Raw genomic sequence first — 24805 nt, 5'->3', positions numbered from 1 at the left:
ACTGAAGATGCCTCGTGGGTGGGTTTTCCAACATGACAATGACCCAAAACATACTGCCAGGACAACAAAGGAGTGGCTCAAGAAGAAGCATATTAAGGTCATGGAGTGGCCTAGTCAGTCTCCAGACCTTAACCCGATCGAAAACCTGTGGAGGGAGCTGAAGCTCAGAGTTTCCAAGAGGCAGCCAAGAAACTTGAAGGATTTAGAGACTGTCTGTAAAGATGAATGGGCCAAAATCCCTCCTGCGCTGTGTGCAAACCTGGTGACCAACTACAAGAAACGTCTCATCGCTGTGCTTGCCAACAAAGGTTTCTCTACAAAGTACTGACTTGTGTTGTGCTTGGGGATCAAATATTTATTTCCCTTAATAAAATACATAACAATTTATAACTTTTAGATTGTGTGTTTTTTATGCATTTTCGACTGATATTCTGTCTATACCCATAACCAGTAAACAACCATAAAAACCAGAGTCTGATCATTTCTATGGAAGTGGGCAAACTTACAAATTCAGCAGGGGATCAAATACTTATTTCCCCCACTGTATGTAGTTAATCACGATGCACCATGTTTACTCTAACTGAAAGCATCGTCTCAAGAATGACAAAATTGATACCTGAAACCTCAAGAACACACCCATGATAGATATTTAGTTAATAGCAGTAACAACCATGTATGTAGGAGACGGTGCACTGTGCTGTCAACTCAGTCTGCCAACCTGTGGCAGTCCTTAAGATGATAAGGACCCAGCTGAACAAGGCAGGGAGCTGCTGCTTTGTGGATTCACACTGGGGACTGTGACTCGAGGTGTCATTATGTCTTGGTCCATCTGCAGAAACACGGATAGTTGGGATTATTTTAGATATAATGAAGCGTTGATGCTTAGTGGTGTAAAATAGAGTTTGCACACTCACCCTTGTCAAACCTTTGGCAATCAAGGCTAATTCGGTGGGCTGATATACACAACTTCGTAACTGACCATTGTAGGCACCATATGGAGACTCCGGCTTAGTGGATACTAATGAACAAAAGGTTAGGTTGCATTGAAAAACATGGTCATAGTTCTGTCCAGTGGATTTCAATTTTTTGGACTTGGCATATGTTTTAAATAAAAGCAGAAGATTCCAGGTGTCACTTAAATACCTGAGCAACAGATTCTGTAACAATAATCAGTGAAAGTTACTTATACTTTTGCTTATTGACTAGTTTACATCTCTCAAGGAAAATCAGAGACCATATACAAACTGGACATTTTGAAGCTTAAAAGGCACACTGGAGCATGTATTACCTACATCAAATATGTGACAGTGTTGTACTCGGACACTATCTGGAATAGTATATGATACCAGTATAGCAGCCCTGCAGTCTGAGCAGGTAGGCCTGATACTTGTCGTATTGGATGGTGTTAACTGACAGTATAGGATTTTCAAGCAACTGATATTTGTAGTTTCCAAAGAAGACACTCATTTAACTTCCTTGTATCACAATATCAGCAAGTGGCACAACCTTCAGTAAATAGATTTCTGTCCTAATGAGGTGGCATTGTGGATGAAGGGGACTGATAATAATTACACTGAAAAATCATTACAGTAAATTTTTTGGTGCTACATTATGAGTGATGTTATACCTGTTCGAGGCTCGTCCATAGAAAAGGCTTTGTTCTCCATGTAAACACCCTGGTGGGTTATGTCGGGCTCCTTAAGGATAGTGTCATAAACCAGACTCCTGGCAGGATAGACATCTCCGTCGTGGGGCTGCTCCTGGTCGGTGTCCTCATGTGTCAGTAAGCAGATTTCTGGAATTGTGTAGAGAAGGAGGAACACCCATGCATTTGACACCACAGCCACAGCCAAAGTCGGATCGTCCCAGCTGGGGTTCCCAGAGACTCTGTTTCCGTGGACATACATGACAATCCACGTTACCCAGATAGCCACTGTGAAGAGTCCTGTGACCAGGATTAAAGCTCCATCTCGACGCCACTGCTTATGCTTGTGCGTTAGAGACGGCACAGCCATCAGCACTACAGTCAGCAGCAGAACCATCACATAGATGAGGGCCATCACAAAGTCCTGGTTGGCAATGTTGCAAGACAAGTCGGGGACAAAGCCACCTCTGACCACAGTGATGATAAGCCACTCAGTGTTAATGATCACCTCGACAAGCCAGAGACCTAGGGCACCCAGGCATAACATCCAGCTCCTGGGCCCCCGGCCCCTTCGCTGCAGTAGGGCCAGCCACAGCCCATGCATCACCAGACAGGCTAGACAGCCCGAGAACAGTACTCCAAACAGGTACCTCCGTGCAGTACAACTGGTGGAGTAAGGGCCCACAATAAAGGCAAAAGTAAGTCCAAAGAGTCCCAGTGTGAAGACTAAAATGCAGGCCTGTAAGACCACCATCCCCTTTCTCTTCTTGTCGGTCACAAAGGGTAAAGAGGCCATGAGAATGACAAACAGGATGAAGGAAGTCACCACACCAGCAGCAGCAACAGCTTCTACCACGACCCCCCACACTTTAGTTAGGTCACACAGGTTGTAATATATGGAGCTGATGCTGGCACCACATCCTTTTGGAGCGCTTGTTGGATCCATTGCTTTACTGCGGATCTGTGTTCAAGTACTGCAAAAAAAAAAAAATCCTGATTAAGTAAACATACACACAAGTACTGTATTTACACACTTTATTATTTGCTTCCCAATTTTAAATGGGTATTTTGTGCACTGTCTGTGCATCTGAGAACAAAATAAGTTTTCATAAATCTGTGTGTCATGCACTCAGAAAACAATACAAACAAACAAACAAAAAAAACACAATTACCTCAGTTGAATTTTTTTAATGTCTTACAGCTACTAATTAGTGTCCATTCAAACAGATTGACTTGAGTCTCTGAAGGATCCACTAATTGTACATTGTCTCCCCTGACTTCAATTATCAAATGGAGTCCACAGTGAGTTCTGGTCACAGCTCTGTCTAGCCTTCCAAGTCCAATTAACTGGCAGAGGCATTGTTTTAACCAATTACAATGAGACCCTAATAAGTAGGCTGTTCAAACAGCAGCACCACAGATCTAACAAAGTGCTGTTTGTAATGATAATCCAATTCGATTATATTTGCTTTATGCAATGTCTCATTATTTCCAGTTGGCACTTTAACGTAAACATGGATATAAAAATATTCCTGGTCCCATAAATCAAACACTTCAACTCCACTGGGTTCTAACTTATATGTAAGTTATAAAACTGCACGCTTGGCTTCTAAACATATAATTCGTAGATACTTGGTTTACAAAGGACAAAATGTTCCAGGATAATAATTTTAAAATGGTTATAAAATAGAAACTGAAATCTTAACAGATCTTTACAGGAAATGTACCTGCATAACAACTAAACAACCAGCTCAATAAATGTAATCATTCCAAATCAAACATGGATTTTCTTACCTGAACTATGAGTGTATCTCTGATCACCGCTCCAACAGGTGACTCGGGTGGGCAGTGAGGATAACCACACCCGTGTCCTTCCACCAATTACGACACGTTCAAGTGTTCACTTGGTCTGATCCACTATTTTTTTTCTTTCCTGGTGGCGGGATCACTCCTCCATCCGCTACTTCTTGGTTATTCAACCATGTTATATTAACAAAGTCTTATCGGTGGCATCAGACTAAAAAAGTGGAAGACATTGCCCTTTCTCTATCGACTCACCTAAAACCTCCCTGCTCCTTTATGAAACCTCTGTGCTGTTTGCAGTTTTGCATATTCCATGAGATTAGTCCCCCCCCCACTTGTTTCGGGCAGCTTAGCAAACAAAGGGAGCACTCACCTCTGTGGTCAGACAGTTACAGTCACATGCAGGCGATGCAGCAGAGCTGTGTGAAGGTTTGACATGTAAAAAGACGATGATGACTGATGAGCTGATGACGGTTTGGTGATTAGTATGTTTGTGTGACTGGGTTTTAAAGGTGTTATAATGTGGTCAGCTGCTGTAGATATGGTCAGTTGAGTTGGCCTACTTTGTACTTTCACTGCGTGGTATCTACTTTTTAGGAGAAAAAGTGCCCCGCACTTCTGTTTAAGGATAACTCTATTTGGACGACCCTTAAGAATGAAGAATCAACACACTGCTGCCTTTTCTGTCTTACTTCAGGAATATGTGCTGACTGAGGGCAGTCATCAAAGCAGAGACCTAGTTAGGAGAGCCACCTGGTGGAAACTACTGTTTCAGGAGAGTCCTGTTTTCTAGTTGATTACACTTAATATGTTATATATATATTACATTTATTTTATATATTGTGATTGCCCCACAAAATACTGCACAAAATACTGTCACTGTGATGTCTGTTTAGAGAAAAGAATCTAAAATTTGCTGAATTGCTGAAATAAATATCAGATTAGAATGTTGCCGTGTTATGTTTTACATGACCTGTAGATGTGACAAATTGTGATTCAAAATACAGCAGATCATTTTCCAAAGCTAAAGCAGAATGTTGTTTTTTTTCTCCCAAATGAAATTAGTCAGTATACTGATTTCTGTTGTTATTGACTGTGTGTTGACATGCAGTAGGTTACATTTGTTTCTGCATATGGGATGACATCATTTTGAGGCAGAATGTTGTATTTTTGCCTATTCATTCTTCATCCTTTGTTCTACCTGTTTTTGTTTTTTTTTCTAATTCTCTGCGTTTAACACAAGCACAGAAGCATGTGTTTGCATGTGTGTATTATAAGCCATGCCTGTGGCAGTTTGGAGACCCAGTTAACTGGTGTATTCCCTCAGGGTTCAGCACAAGAGTAAGGTCATCCAGTTCACCTTGCTGATGCTGGCTTTGGCATTCAGTCTGCACTAAACGTATTGTTTATTGTGTGATGGAGCGATGGTGCTCTCACAAACCCATTGTTTTATCAATCTATCAATCCATCCCTGTCCTATTGTGATCCTCTTAACTGAAAGTTAAATCAAAGAAGCAATGTGACCTTGAGGAAGGATGTGTCCTTTTCAGATGAACACGCAAAGAAGGCTTTGGGTATACACTGTAGATCTATATATACAGTAGGTATAAAAGCCCAAATACCCTTGTTAAAACAGAGGGATATTGCGATATTAAAATATCAAACAAAGATTAATCGTATCAGAAGTGGCGTCGTGCCACCCTGCTCTACAGCCCAGGCAGAACGAACGAAGGGAAAGATACAGTAGTCCACAGAAATCACATCTCAGTGGCACCCAGAACTTGCCAGAAAGAACTAAAGCTCCTGTAATGTTGTTGTCAGCTTCTTGACAGCCTCCTGTAGCAGCTTTCTTTGTGTCTTCTCATGAATTCCAGAGAGATATCCTGTTTTTGACTGTTGAGCAATATTTTGTCCAGTTATTGATGACTGTGTTTCCTGTGTTCTGTGGCATATTTAATGCATTGGAAATGTGTTTGTAGTCCTCACATGAGCAATTCCTTTGAACAATGAGACCCCATTGGTGCTTCGTTGGCTCTATGTGGCCAATAGCTCTTGGCCGTAGTAGCATTCAACACAAAAACTTTGAAGTGCCTGAGATTTATTTTGGATTCATCAGTCACGTCAAGTGAAGAAAGTCATTTCACAGGAGCCTGATTAGAATTTGATTCTGATCAGAGTCACATACCCTGTTATTAAAAGGTGACATCCCATTAAATTGCTGAGAGTACCGGATTCAGTATCCACAAGATATGTGGATTTTCTCTCAAGTCTTATTATTTTCAACCATACATATCCATGCCTGAAAGCATGCTGAAAGATGATACCATATATGGTCCTATGCCTTATCCATTATGTATTCCGGTTTGTTGTAACAGGCACCTCACCGGCGCTGCTCTCTTTTAAGAACACGTCAGGTTATTCATAGCAGTGGCTCAGGTTTGGGTCTCACAGGGCATCTCTTCTCCTGCATTTTTAACCGCAGTCTGGCAGTCTTAAGGGTCTCCAACACAACCCAGTTCCCTGAGATGCTTCTCGTTGTCTTTATCAGAGCAGGTACATTGGTTTCTATTTTTTCAAACACATTCATCATGTCGCTGCACGTTAGTTTAAATATCGCAAGTGGACTAATGGCCTAGTCTGATGCCCTGATTTTTACACTCCATACCTAGTTTGTCTTTTCAAGAAGACTTTAACTGGGCTCTCAATATTGACTGACCCATCTCAGTGCCGGCTCAGTGCTGGTGAGGGGTAAATTAAGGCTCAAATGGGAAATATTACTGTAAACTGTAATCTATTTGAACCCCTCAGCCTTAGCTAGAGGCATTATCCATTGCTGTAATGTCTCATTAAAGTAGTTGCTTCCCAATTACTGTGTGCCATTTCTGTGTGACTCTTCTGTGTCATGTGGCTTTTCAGCTCACTTAGTCATTATAGAATTTTATATTGATTAATATAGCTTGGAGGTTAGTATGTTCCCTGCGAGTGCCAGACCATTATCTCCATATCCTGCTGGAATTTGTGTTACACACATATTAAGCCCTCCACACTCACTGTCAAATAGGGTCTATTTGACATTTATAATAGATATATTCATTTAAGCATCATGCGTCACAGCATAGGTTTTATAGACAAACTTTTATAGCCAAAACTGCCTAGTAAATGATCAGACCCAAGATCAGTGAAATGATAGTTCAGCAAACCGCCAGAGAAACCATTTAACTGTAGGCTACTACAAATGGAAGTATGAAATATGATTAACTGCAGCTGTTCACACATACTGAAATCTCAATTACTTTGGGCAGTCTCAGTGGCAACGTGCTGTAATTAAACTGACTGAACTGTCACCAACTGACCTGATCTGTACTTTGAGTGCCATTAAAATGTGAAACTGTGTTATTATTGATTCTTAATAGCGCCTAACCTACACTGACTTTTAAACTAAAAATGTTCAGATGAGTCCTTGTTTGGCGTTATGCCACAGATCAATGCCATGCAACATCCAAAAGGGAGATTTTCAAAATCAAAGCTGTCGCTATAGCAACGCCCCTGCCAGATTCCACCAATCAATGGAGTCTGTGGGGTTGTGAGATGCACCAGGGAAAGGCCAGCGTCCTATATAAAGAGTCCAGGACAGGGAGCCAGGCAGCACACAGGGCAACACACCTTTCTGCACACATACGACAAAGGCACAGCTGGAAGAGGAAGGGTCAGGATACGAGTGGCACGGGAAAACAAAAGCGGGGGAAAGGACAAAGAAAGAAAAGCAAGGAATAAATGAGAAGAAATGGTACGCTCATTTGAAAAAGAAATTCCTGCCTGGGTCTATGTGGGCTCCCTCCTTCTCTTCATCCACTTCTACTCTGTGACAGTTAGTGGAGGTAAGATAAAACATGCGGTTAGTAGTTTAAATGTTTACCATTAAAGAGTCTTCTTACTTTTGCGTCTTTTTTTTTTTTTTTTTTTTTTACATCTTGCATTGTAAGGAAAGATGTATTGTTCTATTTCAGTCCAGCTTCCCCCACACATGGGTAGTAGGGCACAGCATGAATGTGTGGCTCATGCCCAGCCTCAGGGCAAAGGATGGGTATTTATCTATTCAACCCATCCTGTCCTCATCTGTTTGTCTGCTGGGTGCAGGGAAAGGCAGGCAAGTCCATTTGCTGTCTGGCTTTGTGCCAGCCCAGTAATACAGCTCAGTACAAATGCTGATGGAAAGACAGTCTTACTACTTAAATTTAACTTTGACCACATTATTGTGAGGTCAGATTTGTGTTTGTGATGCTTCACTAATCTAATCCTACTTTTTTTGATGTTGTTGTTTTATTTCATGTTTTCAGCTCTTTTCAGCCACAAATCTCTTCAATTTCCATTCTTATTCTGGGGTTTTTGTCTACTTTGAATTGAATGTCTTGAATGAAGAAGTGATCTAAAACAAAAATGATATAATGGGCATCAAGTACAGTTTCCATCTAATAGAATGACCTTGCTGATTTCTGTTCAACTGGGTACACTGTGACAGAATGATTTGTCACTACACACCCTCACACGTTCACATGATTAGCTGGCTCAGAGTGCAAGCTGTGTAATTGGAAAAAGGTTACTTTGAAGTGGGGGTACTTGCGTTGGAGAAATGAACACTGTGAGGCATCAGGGAGCCAAGTGTGCCCACCCCCCTCCCCGTGTCTCATTAAACCCCCGGTAACAGGCCAACAAGGCTACTGATGGCTGTGGCAGAACAGAATGGAAACAGCGACTTGTCGTGCTGAGTCTTTCATGTGTTATTCCCCAGTATGTGCCACTTGTGCTTATGCTCAAGAGGACTCATAGAAACAGCCATCTGCAATGGCGCTGCAAGCTCAGGATTCTTTTCTGTGCACCTGGGATGAGGTTTCTGAGTCAGCCACTTGGCTTGGTGCCCTCTTTCTCCATTAATTGAGAGCAGGGATGTGCAAGTTTGCTTTTTCCATGGCACATGCTATCAGTTGTGGTTTAGTTAAAGGGTTAGAGTGTCAGATGTAATTTAATTTGTGGAGAAATGCACACGGCTCTTGATGTGAAATCTGGTAGTATCCTGCCAATTACTGTGACGAAAACAGAGAATAAATGTGAGGTACTATGCACATTCAGTGGTGAAATAATCCTAGCCACTCCAAGACACAGTTTCTCCTACATACAGATAATGATGATTGCATCCACCATCTTGCACTATTTTTCCACAGCTGCCCTGAAGCAGGAGGCAGCATTGGACAATGGTGCCACGGTGCTGAATCACTCCATGGGTTTGGTGCACCGTATGGAGACTCTGCTGGCCATGGGTAACGGCAGTGATGTCACTCTCCGTGTTCAGACCGTCAACACAGACGAGGTGAAGGTGATCCAGGCCCACAGCCTGGTTCTCACCCTGCAGAGTGACGTGTTTGAGGAACTGCTGCTCAGTCGCAACAGCACTGTTGTGGTTTTAATGGTGACGCCCGACTGCGCAGCCGTCTTCGACAAGTTCGTCAGGTGAGGGGGACTGTGGATACCACAGATCAAGCAATCAAAGAAAAGCATTCAAGACACTGTGCACTTTTTTGACATGGGTCTTGACTTATCATTTTGCCTCTTTTCTTTCAATTTGAAGAAATGAAATGTTCTAACTTGTAAAATAGTCTAAAATTACACCTGCTGTTTGAGCCTCAGAGTCTAAAATCAGAGAGTGTGGGTTTTTTTCAGTGACTCAGAGGTGAGGAGAAAAAGGGATTCAAAATATCGTATGCCTCACAGAAATATTGTTTCCTTTTAACTGTTGTTTCAAAAATGTTTTTTGCAGGTATCTATACACTGGTGATATCTCAGTGAGGCTAGATCAAGCTATTTCTCTGCATCGACTGGCCAGCAAGTACCATGTGTGGGGCTTGCAGCAGGGTCTGACCCAATATATGACTCAACATCTGTCGAGTGAATCACCCACAGGCCACGTGGTTGGTTGGTACAACTATGCACTACAAATTGGGGACCTGACCCTGCAGGACAGTTGTCTGCAGTACCTGTCCTGGAACCTGTCTTCAGTGCTGCAGAGTGGAGAATGGAGCTCCATCAGTGAAGACCTGCTCCTCTCCTTGCTCCAGCGCTCTGACCTCATTCTACAGAGTGAGCTGGAGCTCTACGAGGCCCTGGAGGGCTGGATTAACCAGAACCAACCCGTCAGTACAACAGTGGAGAGTGCCCTTAGGACTGTACGATATGGCATGATCCCCCCTCACCATCTCTTCCGTCTCCAGAAGCAGTCTCCTCTGATGCTGAAGTATTATGAGTCTATTCGCAATCTGCTCTATCTAGCTTTCCAATTTCACTCCGCCTCGCCTATCCAACTAGCCAAGTACTTTGATGTCAACTGCAGTATTTTCACTCCACGTAACTACCTGTCCTCCTCCTGGGGATCCCCTTGGGTCATCAACAACCCCACCCGTGATGACCGCAGTTTCAGCTTCCAGACCCAGCTTGGGCCCAGTGGTCATGACTCCAGTAAGAGAGTTACATGGAATGCCCTCTTCTCCCCCCGCTGGCTCCCACTCAGCTCCAGGTCAACCTATACTGAACTGGGTGCCATGCAGCCCACACGCACAGATGGAGGCCGACCTCGCATTATTGTAACACCCGCCACTTCCAGCCCAGAGTTTGCTGGTGTGAGTTTCCAGAAGACGGTAATTGTGATGGCAAGACAACAAGGAAAGGTGGTGGTCCGCCACGTCTACAACTTCCACCAAAGTACTGAAGAGACGGGAGATTTCCTGGTGGATGCTGACCTGCAGCGCCGTGCATCAGAGTACCTCATAGACAGCTCTCTCTATCTTCACATTGTAATTAAACCTCTCTACCATACCCTCCTGGTTGCACGGAAGTAAAGGCAGGAATTTACTGCGGCCCCACTTTCGGTTATTCACACACATTAACATCCACATTCTTCAAAGTACACTCATATCACACCACATCTGTAGATATCAGGTCTGTTACATCTCCATTATTTATTAGATCGTTTAGTTTGTTTTTTGTCCTCCCATTATTTAGCTTATTGATGGGGTGCTCGCAAAACGAAGGACTCATAATTAACATGCCCATCTGTGGTTATCACGTTAATAAAGGTGGGTTTTTCAGTATTTCATGCATACTAAACAAGCACTTCGGTGTACTGTGTTTGTTCAGGTATTTTATAGAGTGGCAGTTTCCCCTTGAATTTATTAAATCTGTTTGATGAGTTATGCTGTTTGCATAGCTACTATAAATGTTTAGCTGTAATATTAATGCAGTCAGATATAGAATTTTAAGTTGTGGCGTTTATATTCTTGGATATTTCCATGTAAATCAAAGTGCAATACTGTTATTAGTGCTCCCTTGTGTAATGTAGTTGACTTGCAAGACTCCAGGGACTGTAGGCTAATGGCAGCCCTTTAGCATTTTCTTTTTTTAATTATTACGCATGCATTTTATCTGGCTTTTGAAGAAACTAGTTTGTGATTTTCTTGAGAGTAAAAAGGAAAAGAACAAAAATAATAAGAAAAAAATAAAAGAGAATTAAATAATAATGTGTCTGTGATGACTAAACTAAAAGCAAAGTGGGTGTGTGCATTTTACAATCTTTCTTTCTTATGTTTTGCTTATGTTGCCAATTTAAGTCATGAGCCATCTGTTTGACTGTGATATAACTATCTTACTTTCATGTGTACCTGTACTGCATTCATTTGAAATGGGCTGTACCGTAGATTAAAGCAATGAGTACAGAGGTTGTTAATGTTAATGGACTAAAGGCAAACATGTCTGTTCATTCCAAGTGTGCTGCAAGGAAAGAATAAACAAACTAATAAAAAGTAAGTTTTAAAAACAGTTGCTGGGGGGAAAAACATCCAGTAGGTCATTTGTCTGTTTTTTTTCCACAGAACTTTTGGCAATAATATTAACCCTGCAATGGGTTGAGGATAATAAGATAACAAATACCATGATTGACTCTGATGGTTTCTTTGTACTTTCATGCATCAAATCTGGTGGAGGGATCATCAGTCAGAACAGATCTGATAAATGAAATATTTCTCATATTACAGAGCTATGTGCTTCCTACCTTTATGTGTCGCTCATGTCAGCATTGAAAGGAATAAGCAGGTAGATATCTTGGCTAAACAAGCAGTGAGGTGTGAGAACACAGACCATCACATAGACTATATACATAGTATATATATAGTGTATATATATATACATATATACTATCTATCTATCTAATTCTATCTATCTATATACAAACAAAAGTTAGGGTTGGAAAGAAAGTGAAATAGGAAAGAAGAAAATAGCATCACATGTCTGAGAATCTATCATAAAGACCATAATTATACTTCATATAAAACAGCAAAACCCAACAGGAAAGACAACGGCCAAAACATGATAACATGATGATATATTTAAAAGAGCCAAATTTCGATAAACGATCGGATTTTGTTTAATCTCCTGTTCCACACTCCAATCCAGTCGGTGGCGGTAATGCACCTCTGAGCTGGGTTGTCACCCGCCACTGAAAACAACAAAAAACTAAAAGAAGAAAACCTCCTTTGATCGCCAAAAAGCGCTCATACAATCCAAACCACACGTCCCATGATGCTTAGCGAGAGGCAGGAACTACGTCATCACGTCGTTGGAACCTTCAGCTGTCAGACTTTGGCCACCCCAGTGCAGGGTCTGTTGTTGGCAAACTAATACGAACAATACAGCTTTATTTAAAGTTGTGCATTCTTCTGCTGGTCGATCTTTGAACGCTTAGTCCGTGGCTGTAGCACCGAACCTGCACGGAGACCAACCGCCTCCTTCTAGTCTTTGCTGGATCTTGCACAACAAGCCAGCGATCCTGAGCGGGTGGAAGGGTAGATGCAGGGAGGGAGGGAGTAAAAAAAGGCAAAAGTCTTTGTGCTTCCCTTCCCCCTCATCAAAGCAAAGGGGAAATGTCTCTGTCCAAAGGAGGTGAGTGTCTTACTTGCTACTCTTTTCCCCCTCACAAATTAAAACTGTGCACACATTTCACACACCGAGGAGCAGTTTGCGTGAAAGAAGTTTAGCTAGCTGTGTATTAGAAACGTAACCTTGCCAGGTGGAAAGCTGCATGTATGAGGAGAGAGAGGAGGAGGGGGGGAAGCTAGCCAGCATGTCTTTCCTGCTTTGTATCACGCGAAAGCTTCAGACATCCTGGTATCTGACGAGGTCTTATTAGTCGAGGTGTGTGCTAAGCCCTAATAGTATTTTATTGTTAATATTTTAAAACACTACACTCGCGTCGGTTCGTTGAAGTTGCCGTGTTGTTGTGTTTTCCCGACAGTGAGATACTTTGGCCGAGCTGTAATTCTCAGCCAGCCTGGAACTAAGTTTCTCTCTCTTTTTTTTTTTTTTTTTTTTTTTTTTTGTTAAGTGGAGAACATTAGGACCACAGGTGTTTGTGTTATTCGGCCTCCTGATATATTTATTAAGTGCCGTGCTTTGGCTTCAGTGTTAGCGCTAAAATATTTTTTTCAAACCCGCGTCCATAAAATAGCCTTTTCTTTGTTTTTCTTGTTTTTCTGTTTGCCCGCGGTAGAGATTAATTTCTTTTTGAAGCGGAACCAGGGCGCTGACACACGCACCTTCGTTAGTCGGCTGCTCTGTTGCATGCTGTGTAATTATTGCTGTGCTCTGTCGCATAAAATGCACTCATTGGAAAAAAAAAATCAAGGTTCTTCCTCTGCGTCACTTACAAAGTGCGCGGTGATGATGTCAATTTACATTACAAGTTGGCCGCCTGTGCTGTTACACAATCATACTAGCGTTACCATGGTCGGGAGTACACATTGTTTTGAGAGGGCTGTGTAGTGTGGCTAGGTCCTGCTCGGGCTACCGCCGCCTTTGGCCTACCGTGGCATGTTCTGACTTGCAGCCCCACTACCTAGCGCGCTCTCTCTCGCTTTGTTGACACTTCACTGGCGACACTCTACTGTAGCTGCTACACAACTTCCGAGCTGTGATAGTGTTTGCAAAGCGAAACGGCAACAAGTTGGATCGCCCGTGCCCCGTTGGCGCAGCAGGCCTGGTCGCTCTTCTGTGACATGACCGAGGCACGCTTGGAGATTGGGGTTCTTCCCTGACTGCGCTGATGGGGCGATGTGGAAGATTATCTGCACATGAGTCATCCCTGTCTGTATATGGAGCCTCACTAAGGCCGCAGCTTCCCGACGGCGCGTTGACGCGCAGCCAGTTGACACTTCAATCCCATGCACAATCCAGAAATTCTTGGTCACATTACGTATGTACTCCTGAGCTCTGGGTATTTTCCACCAAACGTCACTGGCTTCCTAACAAGTGATCCATTTCTTCATTTTCAAAAAAAAAAAAAAAAACGTGTCTGTACTGCCAGACCGTAATGACCAAACAATTAGTACTTCAAATCAAGAGAAAATGATAAAACAGCAGAATGTGACCAGTTCCCTATTTGGACATAAACCCTTTCGGTGCACGTTTTGATTTAATTTTTTACTACTGACAACAGAATGCATTCATGTGAGCACTGTGATTTATCTGTATCATATTTGTTTATTATATTATCTGCTCAGATCCTTTCTTGAGAAACAGTGGTTTCTGTTTCCATATGATTTCTCTGTGCTGCTTTGACAGACTCTGAGGCTGATGACACTCATGCCACTGTTGTTTTCTAGGAAGCTCAGTTGAAAGACCTTGCAGGTCTTTCAGCCGAAAGCTGTAGTGATGCTGCCTTTGCCCCTAATAGGGACGACAAGCAGGTCAAATGAAGTACATCGCATATTCCCAAAGGGTCCTGACAGTTGTTGTGTTTTGATTGGATGTGTCCAGTCTGTCTCTGAGTCATATTCCACTCTCTGTGGCCAAGGCGATAGGGTGAATCCACACACCGTACGCTGGGGCAAACAAGACAAGGGTGTTTTTCAAGTCAGTTATTTCAACTCAGGTTGCATGCAAACTGATAAATAAAAAAACTCTACAATGACATTACAGTACTGTGCTTGTTTTATACATTTTGTAGGTTTACTGCAGCAGCAAAGCATTAAAGCACCTTTTGTCTTTGTCAGATACTTTTAGTACTACACCACCGTGTTCACATGCCACCCTAATTTTGTTGCATGAGCATAAGCATGTGCTATTTGTCAGGTCATCTGAATACTTTTGAGCGCTCATGGTTTAACCCACGCAGAGGAAATGCAAGATCTATTTTTGTCTGAGCATGTGTGAGTAAATCACACTCAATCTCTCCCTACCACATGAGACAATGATGGTCTGCACTAATGGCTTATTTTAGGGTTGCTACGCAAAAGTGATGTGTCTAGGTTTCTTTGGAAGACTATAATATCTCAGTTCTTTTTAAAAGTTCATTTCCCTTCCAGTTTGATAGCGCAAGGAGGGGTTTACCCAGTCATACTTCCTCCAAGCGGGAGTGGTGTGACTCACTGAATTGTAAATACAACTCCACAGTATTGACAGTTAAAAATCTGTTGCTAGTTTTCTCAATAGTTTGTTAAAAAGTGAATGTGACTTTGCCACATAGAGCCAGGTTCTCTGAACAGCAATAGAATAATTATGCTGCCAGCCAGGTCTAAATTGATCATAATCTAATGAGTGAAACTGTGGCTTAGCAGTTCTAGCACACACAGATTAAGGCCAAGTAAATTGTTCTGTTTTTCCTCTCCACCTTGCAACAAGAAGAGACATGCTGAACACGAGAGTCTGTGTCAAGAAAAGTTGAGCTCTTTTCCCCCCTCTGTGTTGTTGCTTGTAGGCTAGGTAGCTGTGTCATTCTGGGAGAGATTTCGCAGCCGCTTTGTGGGAAATCCCAGAGGCTGCTGGTAAACTGTATTTATGAATGGACTGTTGTCACAAATTAAACACACAGAGGTCTCAGAGCGGCACAGCTGCAAGTACTGTACTCGATATATCTGAAAGTTGAAAAAGAACTTATAAAGAAAAAGAAGTGATAACCACAGAATAATGGATCATGTGTTAGTAGTGTCAGAAAAAAACATGACAGGAAGGAAGGCTTGATTCCCTTACACTCCCCACCCCTGCTCCTGTTGAGTCATCATACCAATGTTGATTAGTCATTTAGTCCACCTTCCTTCTGTGGCAAGGCCTTAAAAATCTGTTTTAACCTCAGAGTAATGTGGCAAAAGTGCTCATAAAAGCCTCTGATTAGAAGTACAGTTGCCTTCTAAAAAAGATCGCTATTAATGCTAGTTATTAGTGTGGTTAATGATGCATAAAACATTTTTGTTTAGTGGTCACAATGAAAAGATGGTAATTGTTTTTTATTTTACTTCTATTCCCAAAGGGAAGAAAAAGAACCCTGGGCTGAAGCTGGCCAAAGAAGTGTTTACGCCTCCCCCACCAGCAGCAACAGCGTAAGGCTCATTTTTACAGCACCAGTACTATCCAGAGAGGGTCTTTGTGTCTGTGTATATGCCTGCCAGTTAGTAACAACAAACTACAGTACATAAATATTGAAGGTTTAACTTTTACATAATGTGTCCGCCAGAAACCATTGACTAGTTAAAACTATAAACGTCCCACGTAGGATAACATTCAATGAGCCAATGAAGATTCTGAAAATCTGATAATTGATTGTTTTTCCCTGCATGTGTGAGGCTTTAACTCCATTGCTCTTGTGTGGCAGCACAGCTGTTTGTTTCTTTGCATAAGAACTGGTCACGTCAGAAGAATCTAATGAACCAAGCTCAGTTGTAATCAACAGAGTGGGAGGTGCACCACTGAAGGCACCATCAAGCCCCAAGTCAAACGTCTGGTTGTAATTTTGGATTCAATGCAAAGTCTGATTGAGTGACCTGCAGCATTTGTGTAATCACACTTCAGCTCATGATCAGGGAGGTTTTCTCCTCTTTTTCAGAAGATTTATAAGTTTGACTTGTTGTACTTATCTGATGAAACAGATTTGTGAAGTCAACACTAGAAATTAAACAAGAAATAAACAAGAAGCAGAAACAAAACTGCTGAGACGAGCTACAAACATGCATCATAGAAGGGAAGCTAGCATTAAGCTTGTTGCATACTCTACAAGATGAGGTGAGGTGAACAAGAACAAAGTTCATTCTTTCCTGGTCATTTCTACTTGCCGGACATCGGGAGGTCCTCATTAGGTCCTCCCAGCGTACGTCACACACACTAAGCATTGTGGGAGGATGACGAGAGGCACTTTTCTTATTATTATTTGCTGATGTCATTTTGACAACCGTGTCCATCATATCACACTCATTCCAGTTTCTGACCAATCACAGAATACCTTTTCAGACACCGCATGAGAAAATCGTTTTGCCCGGATGATGCATTGAGAACAAACTCTGAGGACTTCTAAACAAGGGCTACGTGAACCAAACGTAATTCTCACGTGGCCCAAGGAGGGAGAACAAATTTCTCTTGTGGAGTATGTTACAAGCTTTAATGGAACTCTGGTGTTGTGGATGCAACATTAATGTTACTGTCAGTCATAAAATAAGACACCTTTTTAGCTTAACTCTTAAAAGACACACTCAACATTTTGCAAAGTGCACATACTACCGTTGGTCTAAGATTTTGATGAACAGATTGATTCCTCTCGCAGTACTTAAATGCTACAGGTGAGAGATGGCTAACTAGGCTTAGCACAAATACTGGAAATTGGAATGAAGCTGTCCAAAGTGACTTGTCCCGTTAGATTGCTAATTAACATGTTATATCTGTTTAATTCAGAGATAGACGAAAGCATAAAAACAGCATGTGGTGCAAAAAACGCTTACCAGACAAGGAAGGAATGAACTCAAAACAGTAGAGAACAGGATAGAATAGAATTTCTTAATGTCTGGCGCATAACCCCCATATAAACTCACAAAACCCTCAAAGGAGTTACTGGGTTTCATTTAGTTGCTATAAATAAAAGTGGAGGTGTCATAACTGGCCACATTGTTGTCTTTGTTAGTTTTTAAATGTTTTTCTCCTTCACAGGCCCCCTCGAGATCTTGATTCTAAAGCTTGTGTTACAATTGGAGATCAGGTAAAATTGTGTCTGTATTTCTCTGACATATACTGTCCTATTTTCTGCTTAACTGTATACATACATTGTTGCATTTTCTGACTTCCCTGTCCAGAACTTTGTGGTGAAGGCAGATGACTTGGAGCAGATTGCGGAGCTTGGTAGGGGAGCGTATGGGGTGGTGGACAAGATGAGACATGTGCCCAGTGGCGTTATCATGGCTGTCAAGGTGGGTTGCGATGTCATTTCTCTGGTTACCTGATTTGTGATTTTGCATTTAATATAGCAATACAAGTCATAGATCTATTTAGTGCATGATGTCAGCTTGTAAACGAGCTGGATCCCATCTTCTGGAACAATGACAGTGGGGTAGGTCGGTTGGGGACAGGGGGTTCAGGACACTGGAAACCACTTATTTTAATCTGCCCCGTAATAAAACTGACAACCCATCTGTGATTTTTGTGTACTCAGAGGATTCGTGCTACAGTGAACACACTGGAGCAGAAGAGGCTTCTGATGGACTTGGACATTTCCATGAGGACAGTGGACTGCTTCTTCACAGTGACCTTCTATGGCGCCCTCTTCAGAGAGGTGAAGCCAGTTTTTCAATCTCATTCATTTATGACGTCTTTGGCCTCCTGTCTAGTCTTCTGGTCGCTTTTTCCCTGAATTATGTGCAATGTCTTTTTTCAGGGTGATGTTTGGATCTGTATGGAACTGATGGACACGTCTCTGGATAAGTTCTACAAGAAGGTTATTGAGAAAGGCAAAACCATCCCTGAGGACATCTTGGGCAAGATCACAGTAGCAGTATGTTCTCCCCCCTAAAAATCCCGAAGTTACCAAATATTTTTAAATGTAACTTTAAGGAATAGTTCCCACATTTGGATGAGTAATGCTCATTCAGCAAGATGAGTCAAACTACAATTTGTGCCATTTGTGTTTAGGCTTAGTTTGTCTGCTGCTGTCAGCAGAGCATAGTGACTTTCTAAAGTCTCCTGCACTGTAGCTGGAAATGCTTCGAGTGGAAGTGCAGGCTGGATAATTTGTTGCTTTTCAATCAATTCAACAAACACATAAAGGAGAAACAACTAGTGAATCATTAAGAGTGAAACCTTCACACTAAACAACCATCATATTCTTGAGAAATTACGTCACCAGCAATGAGCAGGTTACAGAGCAAATGATCCATTATGTATTTTATTTGTGTTTATGAAAACATGGAGATCCGGAGCTCTCAATGTTTTACTTTTCTCTGTGTACTCCACAGATTGTCAAGGCATTAGAGCATCTGCACAGTAACCTGTCAGTGATACACAGAGGTAAAGCAAATGAAATCACTGTTGTGCACATCTTTCCTCTTCCCCATCGATGTTTCTCGTCGGTGGTTTATGTATTTCCTCTTACGCTACCAACAACTTCCCCCACCAGATGTGAAGCCCTCCAATGTTCTGATCAACACACAAGGCCAAGTGAAAATGTGCGACTTCGGCATCAGCGGCCACCTGGTGGACTCTGTGGCCAAAACAATGGATGCAGGCTGCAAGCCCTACATGGCGGTGAGTGTGGGCTGGGAGAGCGAGTCCTGGAACTGACTAGCTGAGATTCTTTGCAGGGAAGGATTTTAAGGCTCGGCAAGACCTGGTCTTTGTCAGTGTTTGAATCTGATGAGCTGCTCATCAGTTGGAGTAAAGCCAGACTTCCACAGGCCAGAAGCCATAAGGATTTGCATATTCTGACCACACACACTGATATATATCAGGCCTCTTCTGTCTTAAACCCAAAGCCTTGAAACATTTTGTCTTGCTTGCAAAACCAGACCTCACAACGTAGTTATGCCCCTTTGAGGGATTTTAGTTCATGTGTGACATTGAATTAATTGAATATCTCACTTACTTATCTGTTGCTTTTGTTTTTTTTTTTTTTCAGCCTGAGAGGATCAACCCTGACCTCAACCAGATAGGCTACAGTGTCAAGTCAGACATATGGAGTCTTGGTATCACAATGGTGAGTGGGGTTAATCAGTCATTATTAGAAAGACATCATTAATGCTGCCTTTCCACTGAGTCACTGTTCTGTTGCTTGGCTATAGATAAAAACATGGTCACATACATGACTTGCCTTCATGATGATAAGTGCTTTGAAGTATATTCTCTAGTTTATTACTTTGTGAGTTTATGTCACTTAAAGCTCCCAAAAATAATTTGATATTTTTTTTTAATTTAGTTTTACGTAATCACTTAATTTAATCCAATTCATCATAGTAGTCATAATATAAAGATTAAATAAAACTAGCATACATATATTGTCTTATTAGGTTACATAATACAGACCACAGAGTCAGTGCCTCAGATGGTTAATTCCCTGTTTGACAAACTGTCAAAAGAGATCCAGCTTTATCTGCCCCTCACTAATGCTGAGTCATGGTGATCCTTGACAGTTTTGATAACTGCGGCATAAGTTTATTCGCTGTCCAAAATTAATGTATAACGTGGCTTACAGATTAACAGATTTTCTATTTGTTCCTTTTACTACGACTGCAAGTCTTATTTGCTTTTTCGTGAAGAACACATTTCACACTTGAAAACTTTTCCACTGATTCTGTGTGTTATATCACATGGAATGTTACTTAAATGTTCACATGGAATAGTCCAGAAACCACTCAGTGACGCCTTAAATAAATAATTACAAGCGTATATAAAACAATAAAATTGTATTATGCAAAATTGAAAGATTGTGGAACTATTTCCAGATGAGTAAACCATTTTCTGAATTGTCTGTATGGATCTAATGTTATATATAATTATTTCAGTTTAGTGGCATCTGCGTACTACAAACTACAGTGCTTTGTGTATTGCTACAGCTACCTTTTTATGAAAACTCACTTAATATGAATTTAATAACCAAATGTCTGCTTGTGTTTATTATAGATATCTTTGCAATACCAGATCAATCCACTTCTAATCTAAATGATAGTGTTTTCGTTTATACAGTATATAAGGTACAGGCCCAAGATTTATTTTATTTAGAATGTATTTATTCCGAATGTCACAGTCTTACATGATAGGTTAGCCTGGCAACCTGGGCTCATTGTGATGTCACATCTTATTTCTATACCATCAAATAGGTTAGACTGGACAGTTGAACATGCATCAGCATTGCATTACTACCTAAAATTAGGGAAACCATCCTTGGATGGAAAAAAAGGTTTAAGTTTAAGGGTTAAGTCCCACCCACTAACATGTCTGCCTTCTTTGTTTACAGTCTATGGTAGGATTGTGCTAAATGTGTCAGTTGCTATTACCATTAAATAAAAAAATGACATGTTAATAGCAGCACCACTGATGTATGCAAGCTCTCGGTCATAATGTTTTTTTGTTTTTGCATTTGATTTTAATCTGTGGAATGCATAAAGCGATGCAGGTTAATAACTTGATCCTCTAAAGCCTTGTTATGAGGTCTGACCTTGTACAGTGCAGAGACTGACTTGATAGAGATGTCATGATGTTCAGCTGTAACATTTTGCTTGTTAAATGATCTCTGCTTCCTAGATCGAGCTTGCCATTTTAAAGTTTCCCTACGAGTCTTGGGGTACGCCATTCCAGCAACTGAAACAGGTGGTGGATGAACCGTCTCCGCAGCTCCCTGCCGACCGCTTCTCTCCAGAGTTTGTTGACTTCATCTCCCAGTGGTGAGTTTAACCTTGCACCAGTGCCCAGCAGGGGTCAGCATCAGCTCCAATATACAAGCAGATAATGTCTATATATTCTAGTATTTAAATATGTGGTCCATACGAAGTTAAAACACAACATAAGTTTTATATTTGCTGGTTTTCTCATACTTGATTTTTTTTTTTCAGCTTAAGAAAGAAGCCAAATGAAAGACCAGCTTATACAGAATTAATGGTAGGTTGTTTTTTTCTTTTTATCACTTTAAAAACAAACATTAACCTGTTGTTATGTGGGTTCCTGCTTTTCTCTACTCTGCCAACATCCAAATCCCTGCACTGTTGTTTTTGGCCACAAGAGGCCAGACTTACACCATTAACCAACCAACTATATGATGTGTGTATTTCACCAGTCAATAACAACCCAATAGTGAATAAATACCTTATAGTCATTTAAGATGTGTATTTTTCTTCTTCTTTTTATGCAGACTCATCCATTTTTCACCCTGCACGACTCCAAAGAGACAGACGTGGCCAGTTTTGTCAAGGTCATCCTGGATGACTGACGGGTTCCCTCCAGGCTCCATCTCTTCAGGGTAGGCGGGACCTCTCCGCAAACAAACCAATGGCCTACCTTTTTTTTTTTTTTTTTTTTTTTTTTTTTTAAATGAAGCTCACTGGAATGACAGACTCTCATGCACCCAGAAACAACAGGGGTGTGACCCAAAGACTGACAACAGCCCAGCAGCTCTGGAGTGGGAGAGCTGTGGCAATATGAACTTGTGCGGTGAACTGGAGAGGTTCAGTTCAATCCTCCAAGCTTTCCATGTGAGCGAGTTATCCAAAATGACAAATATGAACTGAACCTAAATTGTTGCTTTTGTGTTGTTCTTTTTTCCCCTTATCTCTCCCTTCAGAATGAACAGAGCCAGCCGCTATCTGTTTGTGACACATATTGTAAGCATACTTTGAATTTCCTCAGCAAAACCAACAGTTAATATGTATGTTGTTGTATGTGCATTGAAAGCTATATTTGCATATTTGTTTGTATGTTTTCTTATTATACAGAGTTTTGATACTGTATAATGTTGAATTTACCAGACAAGTGTATTTCTACCGGACTAGGGCCTTATTCCTCAGATCACATCAGGTTGGACTGCAGTTGTTGCAGGCCAGGCTGTGGGAGGTTCTGGGGGGCATAAGAAAATGTCAGTGGTCACATTGTGAACGGGAGAAGTCGTTTTTAGATCTCTTGGTGGCATGAATCAGGAATGTCAGGTGTACTATATTAGTGATCTGTTGCGTCGCCCTCCGTACAGTGACCTGACGCCTTTGCTTCTTCTTTCTTGGGTATTAAAGAATCAGCTCCAGGGCTCCCATTGTTACCACCTGAAAGTGTTCAGGGGTTGCCTCGTGAAACACACAGATTTCTCTCCTTCGATGTGCCACTTTGCAAATTGTTCTCATGAATCACTGCATTAATTGTGTTTTTATTCTCTCTTTTGGACTTGTTTTTGCTTGAATTTTTGATTTTTTTTTTTTTTTTTGCAACATTTAAACTTGTTTTTCTTCTCAAATCTGGATTTAGCATAGACGTTTCATAAAGAGGCACTTACATTTGTTTTGGTTTGAGATCCTGTTATGCCTTATAGAGACAGAATGTTAGGGAAATAATTTATGTGTTGAAGATGTAAATATTATCTGCTTTTTAAATGGCACTGTCCCAACCTGTCCCTGTTGTAAATGAGGGGTAGAGTGGTTGCTATTAGTTCATTTTAATTCAGTGTAACACACATATAAAAACACTTCGTACTCACACGGCCAGCTGACTGTCGTACATCTATAGCTCAGGTTCATGTGCTCTCCTACACAGTATGCCCCTAGGTCGTACTTTCCCGTGAGTACTGGACCAAGAGCTTCTTTTAAGTCTATGGTGGGAAGCTATTATCTCCTCTGTCAGACCATACTATGCAGAGCTCCTTGGACACACAGCAAGAGGCCCTCTTCATGTGGCAGTTTCCCCACTCCCGAGTGTTCTGTTATGATGATGATAGTGACGATGACTGCCATGCCCGTGTAAATGGCTAGCACTCATTGCCTCTCTGGTTTATGCTGTAGTGTTATCTATATCAAAAGTCAGTAAGTTAGGACTATTTATGATTGTGAATAATAAGGGAAAGCTAGTAACACCACAAAGAAGCTGCTGTTATTTTCTTATTTTTAGTTTTTCTTTTCCAGTCGGCCTTCTGTGGATGGCCATTCCCTTGGTGTGTAAAAGTGGGTTTTATGCTGATCACAATGAGAATGGAACACTTGCTCTACCTCTTACTCCTTCACTCTATTTGCCACCTTTTCACAGGGTGGGACCGACGAACTTGAACTATGAAAAGACAAGAAATAAATAAAGGTCTTTATTGTTCAGTATGTCGGTTCATTTATTTCTTTTCCACAAACCTGCTTGAGAAGCCATGAATGTAATAGCTGTTTGCATGGGTAATGGTACAACACAGGATGGAGTAGTTTGTTTGATGAAAAATGCACATATACATCATCCTTTTTTAATCTCTTTCCACATGCGTTTGGCAGTATACCGCAGCTGGTTGGCAGTGTGAGAAACTCCTTAATGCATCAAGTTCCATGTCACTAACAGTTCCACTTAATCTGCCAACTACACTCTGACATGCTGAAGCTGACTGATCCAGCTGATAAAAGAGAGCCAAGAGAGAGGCTCCAGCTTGCTCTGCTGTCAGGTGAGCCAGTGAAGAAGGTAATGTAATGAAAGTGTATTAAAGGGCACAAGATGGAAATGGTACACCTGACTTCAGTGCATGCACACACAGTCTAAAACTAAAATACACTTGCTGACTTTGGGATCTAGTGAATTTGGAGATGCTGTTCTTCATGTTTTTTGTTTTGTTTTTGTTCCTGAAGTGTTTTTTTTTGTGTGTGTGTGTAAGGCTGCACCCTGCTAGGGATGGCTGCAGTCATCAAGAACAGTAATTGCTATAGGATGGGGATGCTTGGTCTGGTCTATGTGGTAACATCCACATGAATGCTAGGTCCAAAAGTTGCCCAGTTGAATGTTAAATTGTCACAAGATGGTCAATGTTATTTACTTTTCCTGGCACAATGTAGACACTTATGTATATAGTGTATATAGTTATTTTTCATTGCAGCTAGTTTGTAAATTCAGTTTATTACAATTTATTTAGAGAGTGCCCGTTGCCAGTAATTAATTTAATTCATTTTTTTTGTGTGTGTGCAAACATCGTTATGTAAGTACACAGAAATGAACACACACTGCATAATTCTTCAGGGGGTGTTACAAATAGGAAGAAAAATCTCATTTTACAGTCTAGGTTAACAAAAGCCCACTTAGAGCAGACTACTCTGCTTTGAGTGTGTCACTCAAAGGCCGATTACTTCATGCCGTGATGACAAAACCAAATACCAGTAGACTAGAGGCAGTAGTTCAATGTTATGAAGTAGTTAAGGGGATTCTCAGCCAGACCAAAGACAGTCTTTTTAGGAAAGACATGCCTTTGATAGGGACTTACATAATGTAGCTCAAAAGATTGTCGTGTGAAGGGGAAAACCAGGCAATGATGCAGCACTGAATCCCAACCTCTCTGAACTGCAGAGGGCCATTTTATAA

General features: G+C 41.3%; 3 protein-coding genes across 3 annotated transcripts; 2 read left to right on the top strand and 1 right to left on the bottom strand.

Moving 5' to 3' along the window:
* Positions 1-528: 528 nt before the first annotated feature.
* LOC124998519 (G-protein coupled receptor family C group 5 member C-like) lies at positions 529-4363 on the bottom strand. Its single transcript, XM_047572980.1, has 4 exons — positions 3440-4363; positions 1628-2619; positions 915-1018; positions 529-829 (listed from the first exon to the last, which is right to left on the bottom strand). Exons 2-4 carry the CDS (start codon positions 2589-2591, stop codon positions 731-733), a joined length of 1167 nt encoding a protein of 388 aa, XP_047428936.1. The 5' UTR covers positions 2592-2619; positions 3440-4363; the 3' UTR covers positions 529-730.
* A 2722-nt stretch (positions 4364-7085) lies between these two features.
* btbd17b (BTB (POZ) domain containing 17b) lies at positions 7086-11330 on the top strand. Its single transcript, XM_047572979.1, has 3 exons — positions 7086-7326; positions 8668-8953; positions 9261-11330. The coding sequence occupies exons 1-3, from the start codon at positions 7233-7235 to the stop codon at positions 10333-10335; spliced, it is 1455 nt and encodes a 484-aa protein (XP_047428935.1). The 5' UTR covers positions 7086-7232; the 3' UTR covers positions 10336-11330.
* Positions 11331-12091: 761 nt separating this feature from the next.
* Positions 12092-23574, top strand: LOC124998191 (dual specificity mitogen-activated protein kinase kinase 6-like). The gene is made up of 12 exons (XM_047572427.1): positions 12092-12430; positions 15792-15861; positions 17456-17504; positions 17599-17712; positions 17955-18074; positions 18177-18293; positions 18754-18805; positions 18915-19042; positions 19413-19490; positions 21035-21174; positions 21343-21388; positions 21639-23574. The coding sequence occupies exons 1-12, from the start codon at positions 12412-12414 to the stop codon at positions 21714-21716; spliced, it is 1011 nt and encodes a 336-aa protein (XP_047428383.1). The 5' UTR covers positions 12092-12411; the 3' UTR covers positions 21717-23574.
* The last annotated feature ends 1231 nt before the right edge of the window (positions 23575-24805 follow it).

This window comes from Mugil cephalus, chromosome 20 (genome assembly GCF_022458985.1).
Source record: "Mugil cephalus isolate CIBA_MC_2020 chromosome 20, CIBA_Mcephalus_1.1, whole genome shotgun sequence".
Lineage (NCBI taxonomy): Eukaryota > Metazoa > Chordata > Actinopteri > Mugiliformes > Mugilidae > Mugil > Mugil cephalus.
This window is presented reverse-complemented; position numbering and strand designations above follow the sequence as displayed.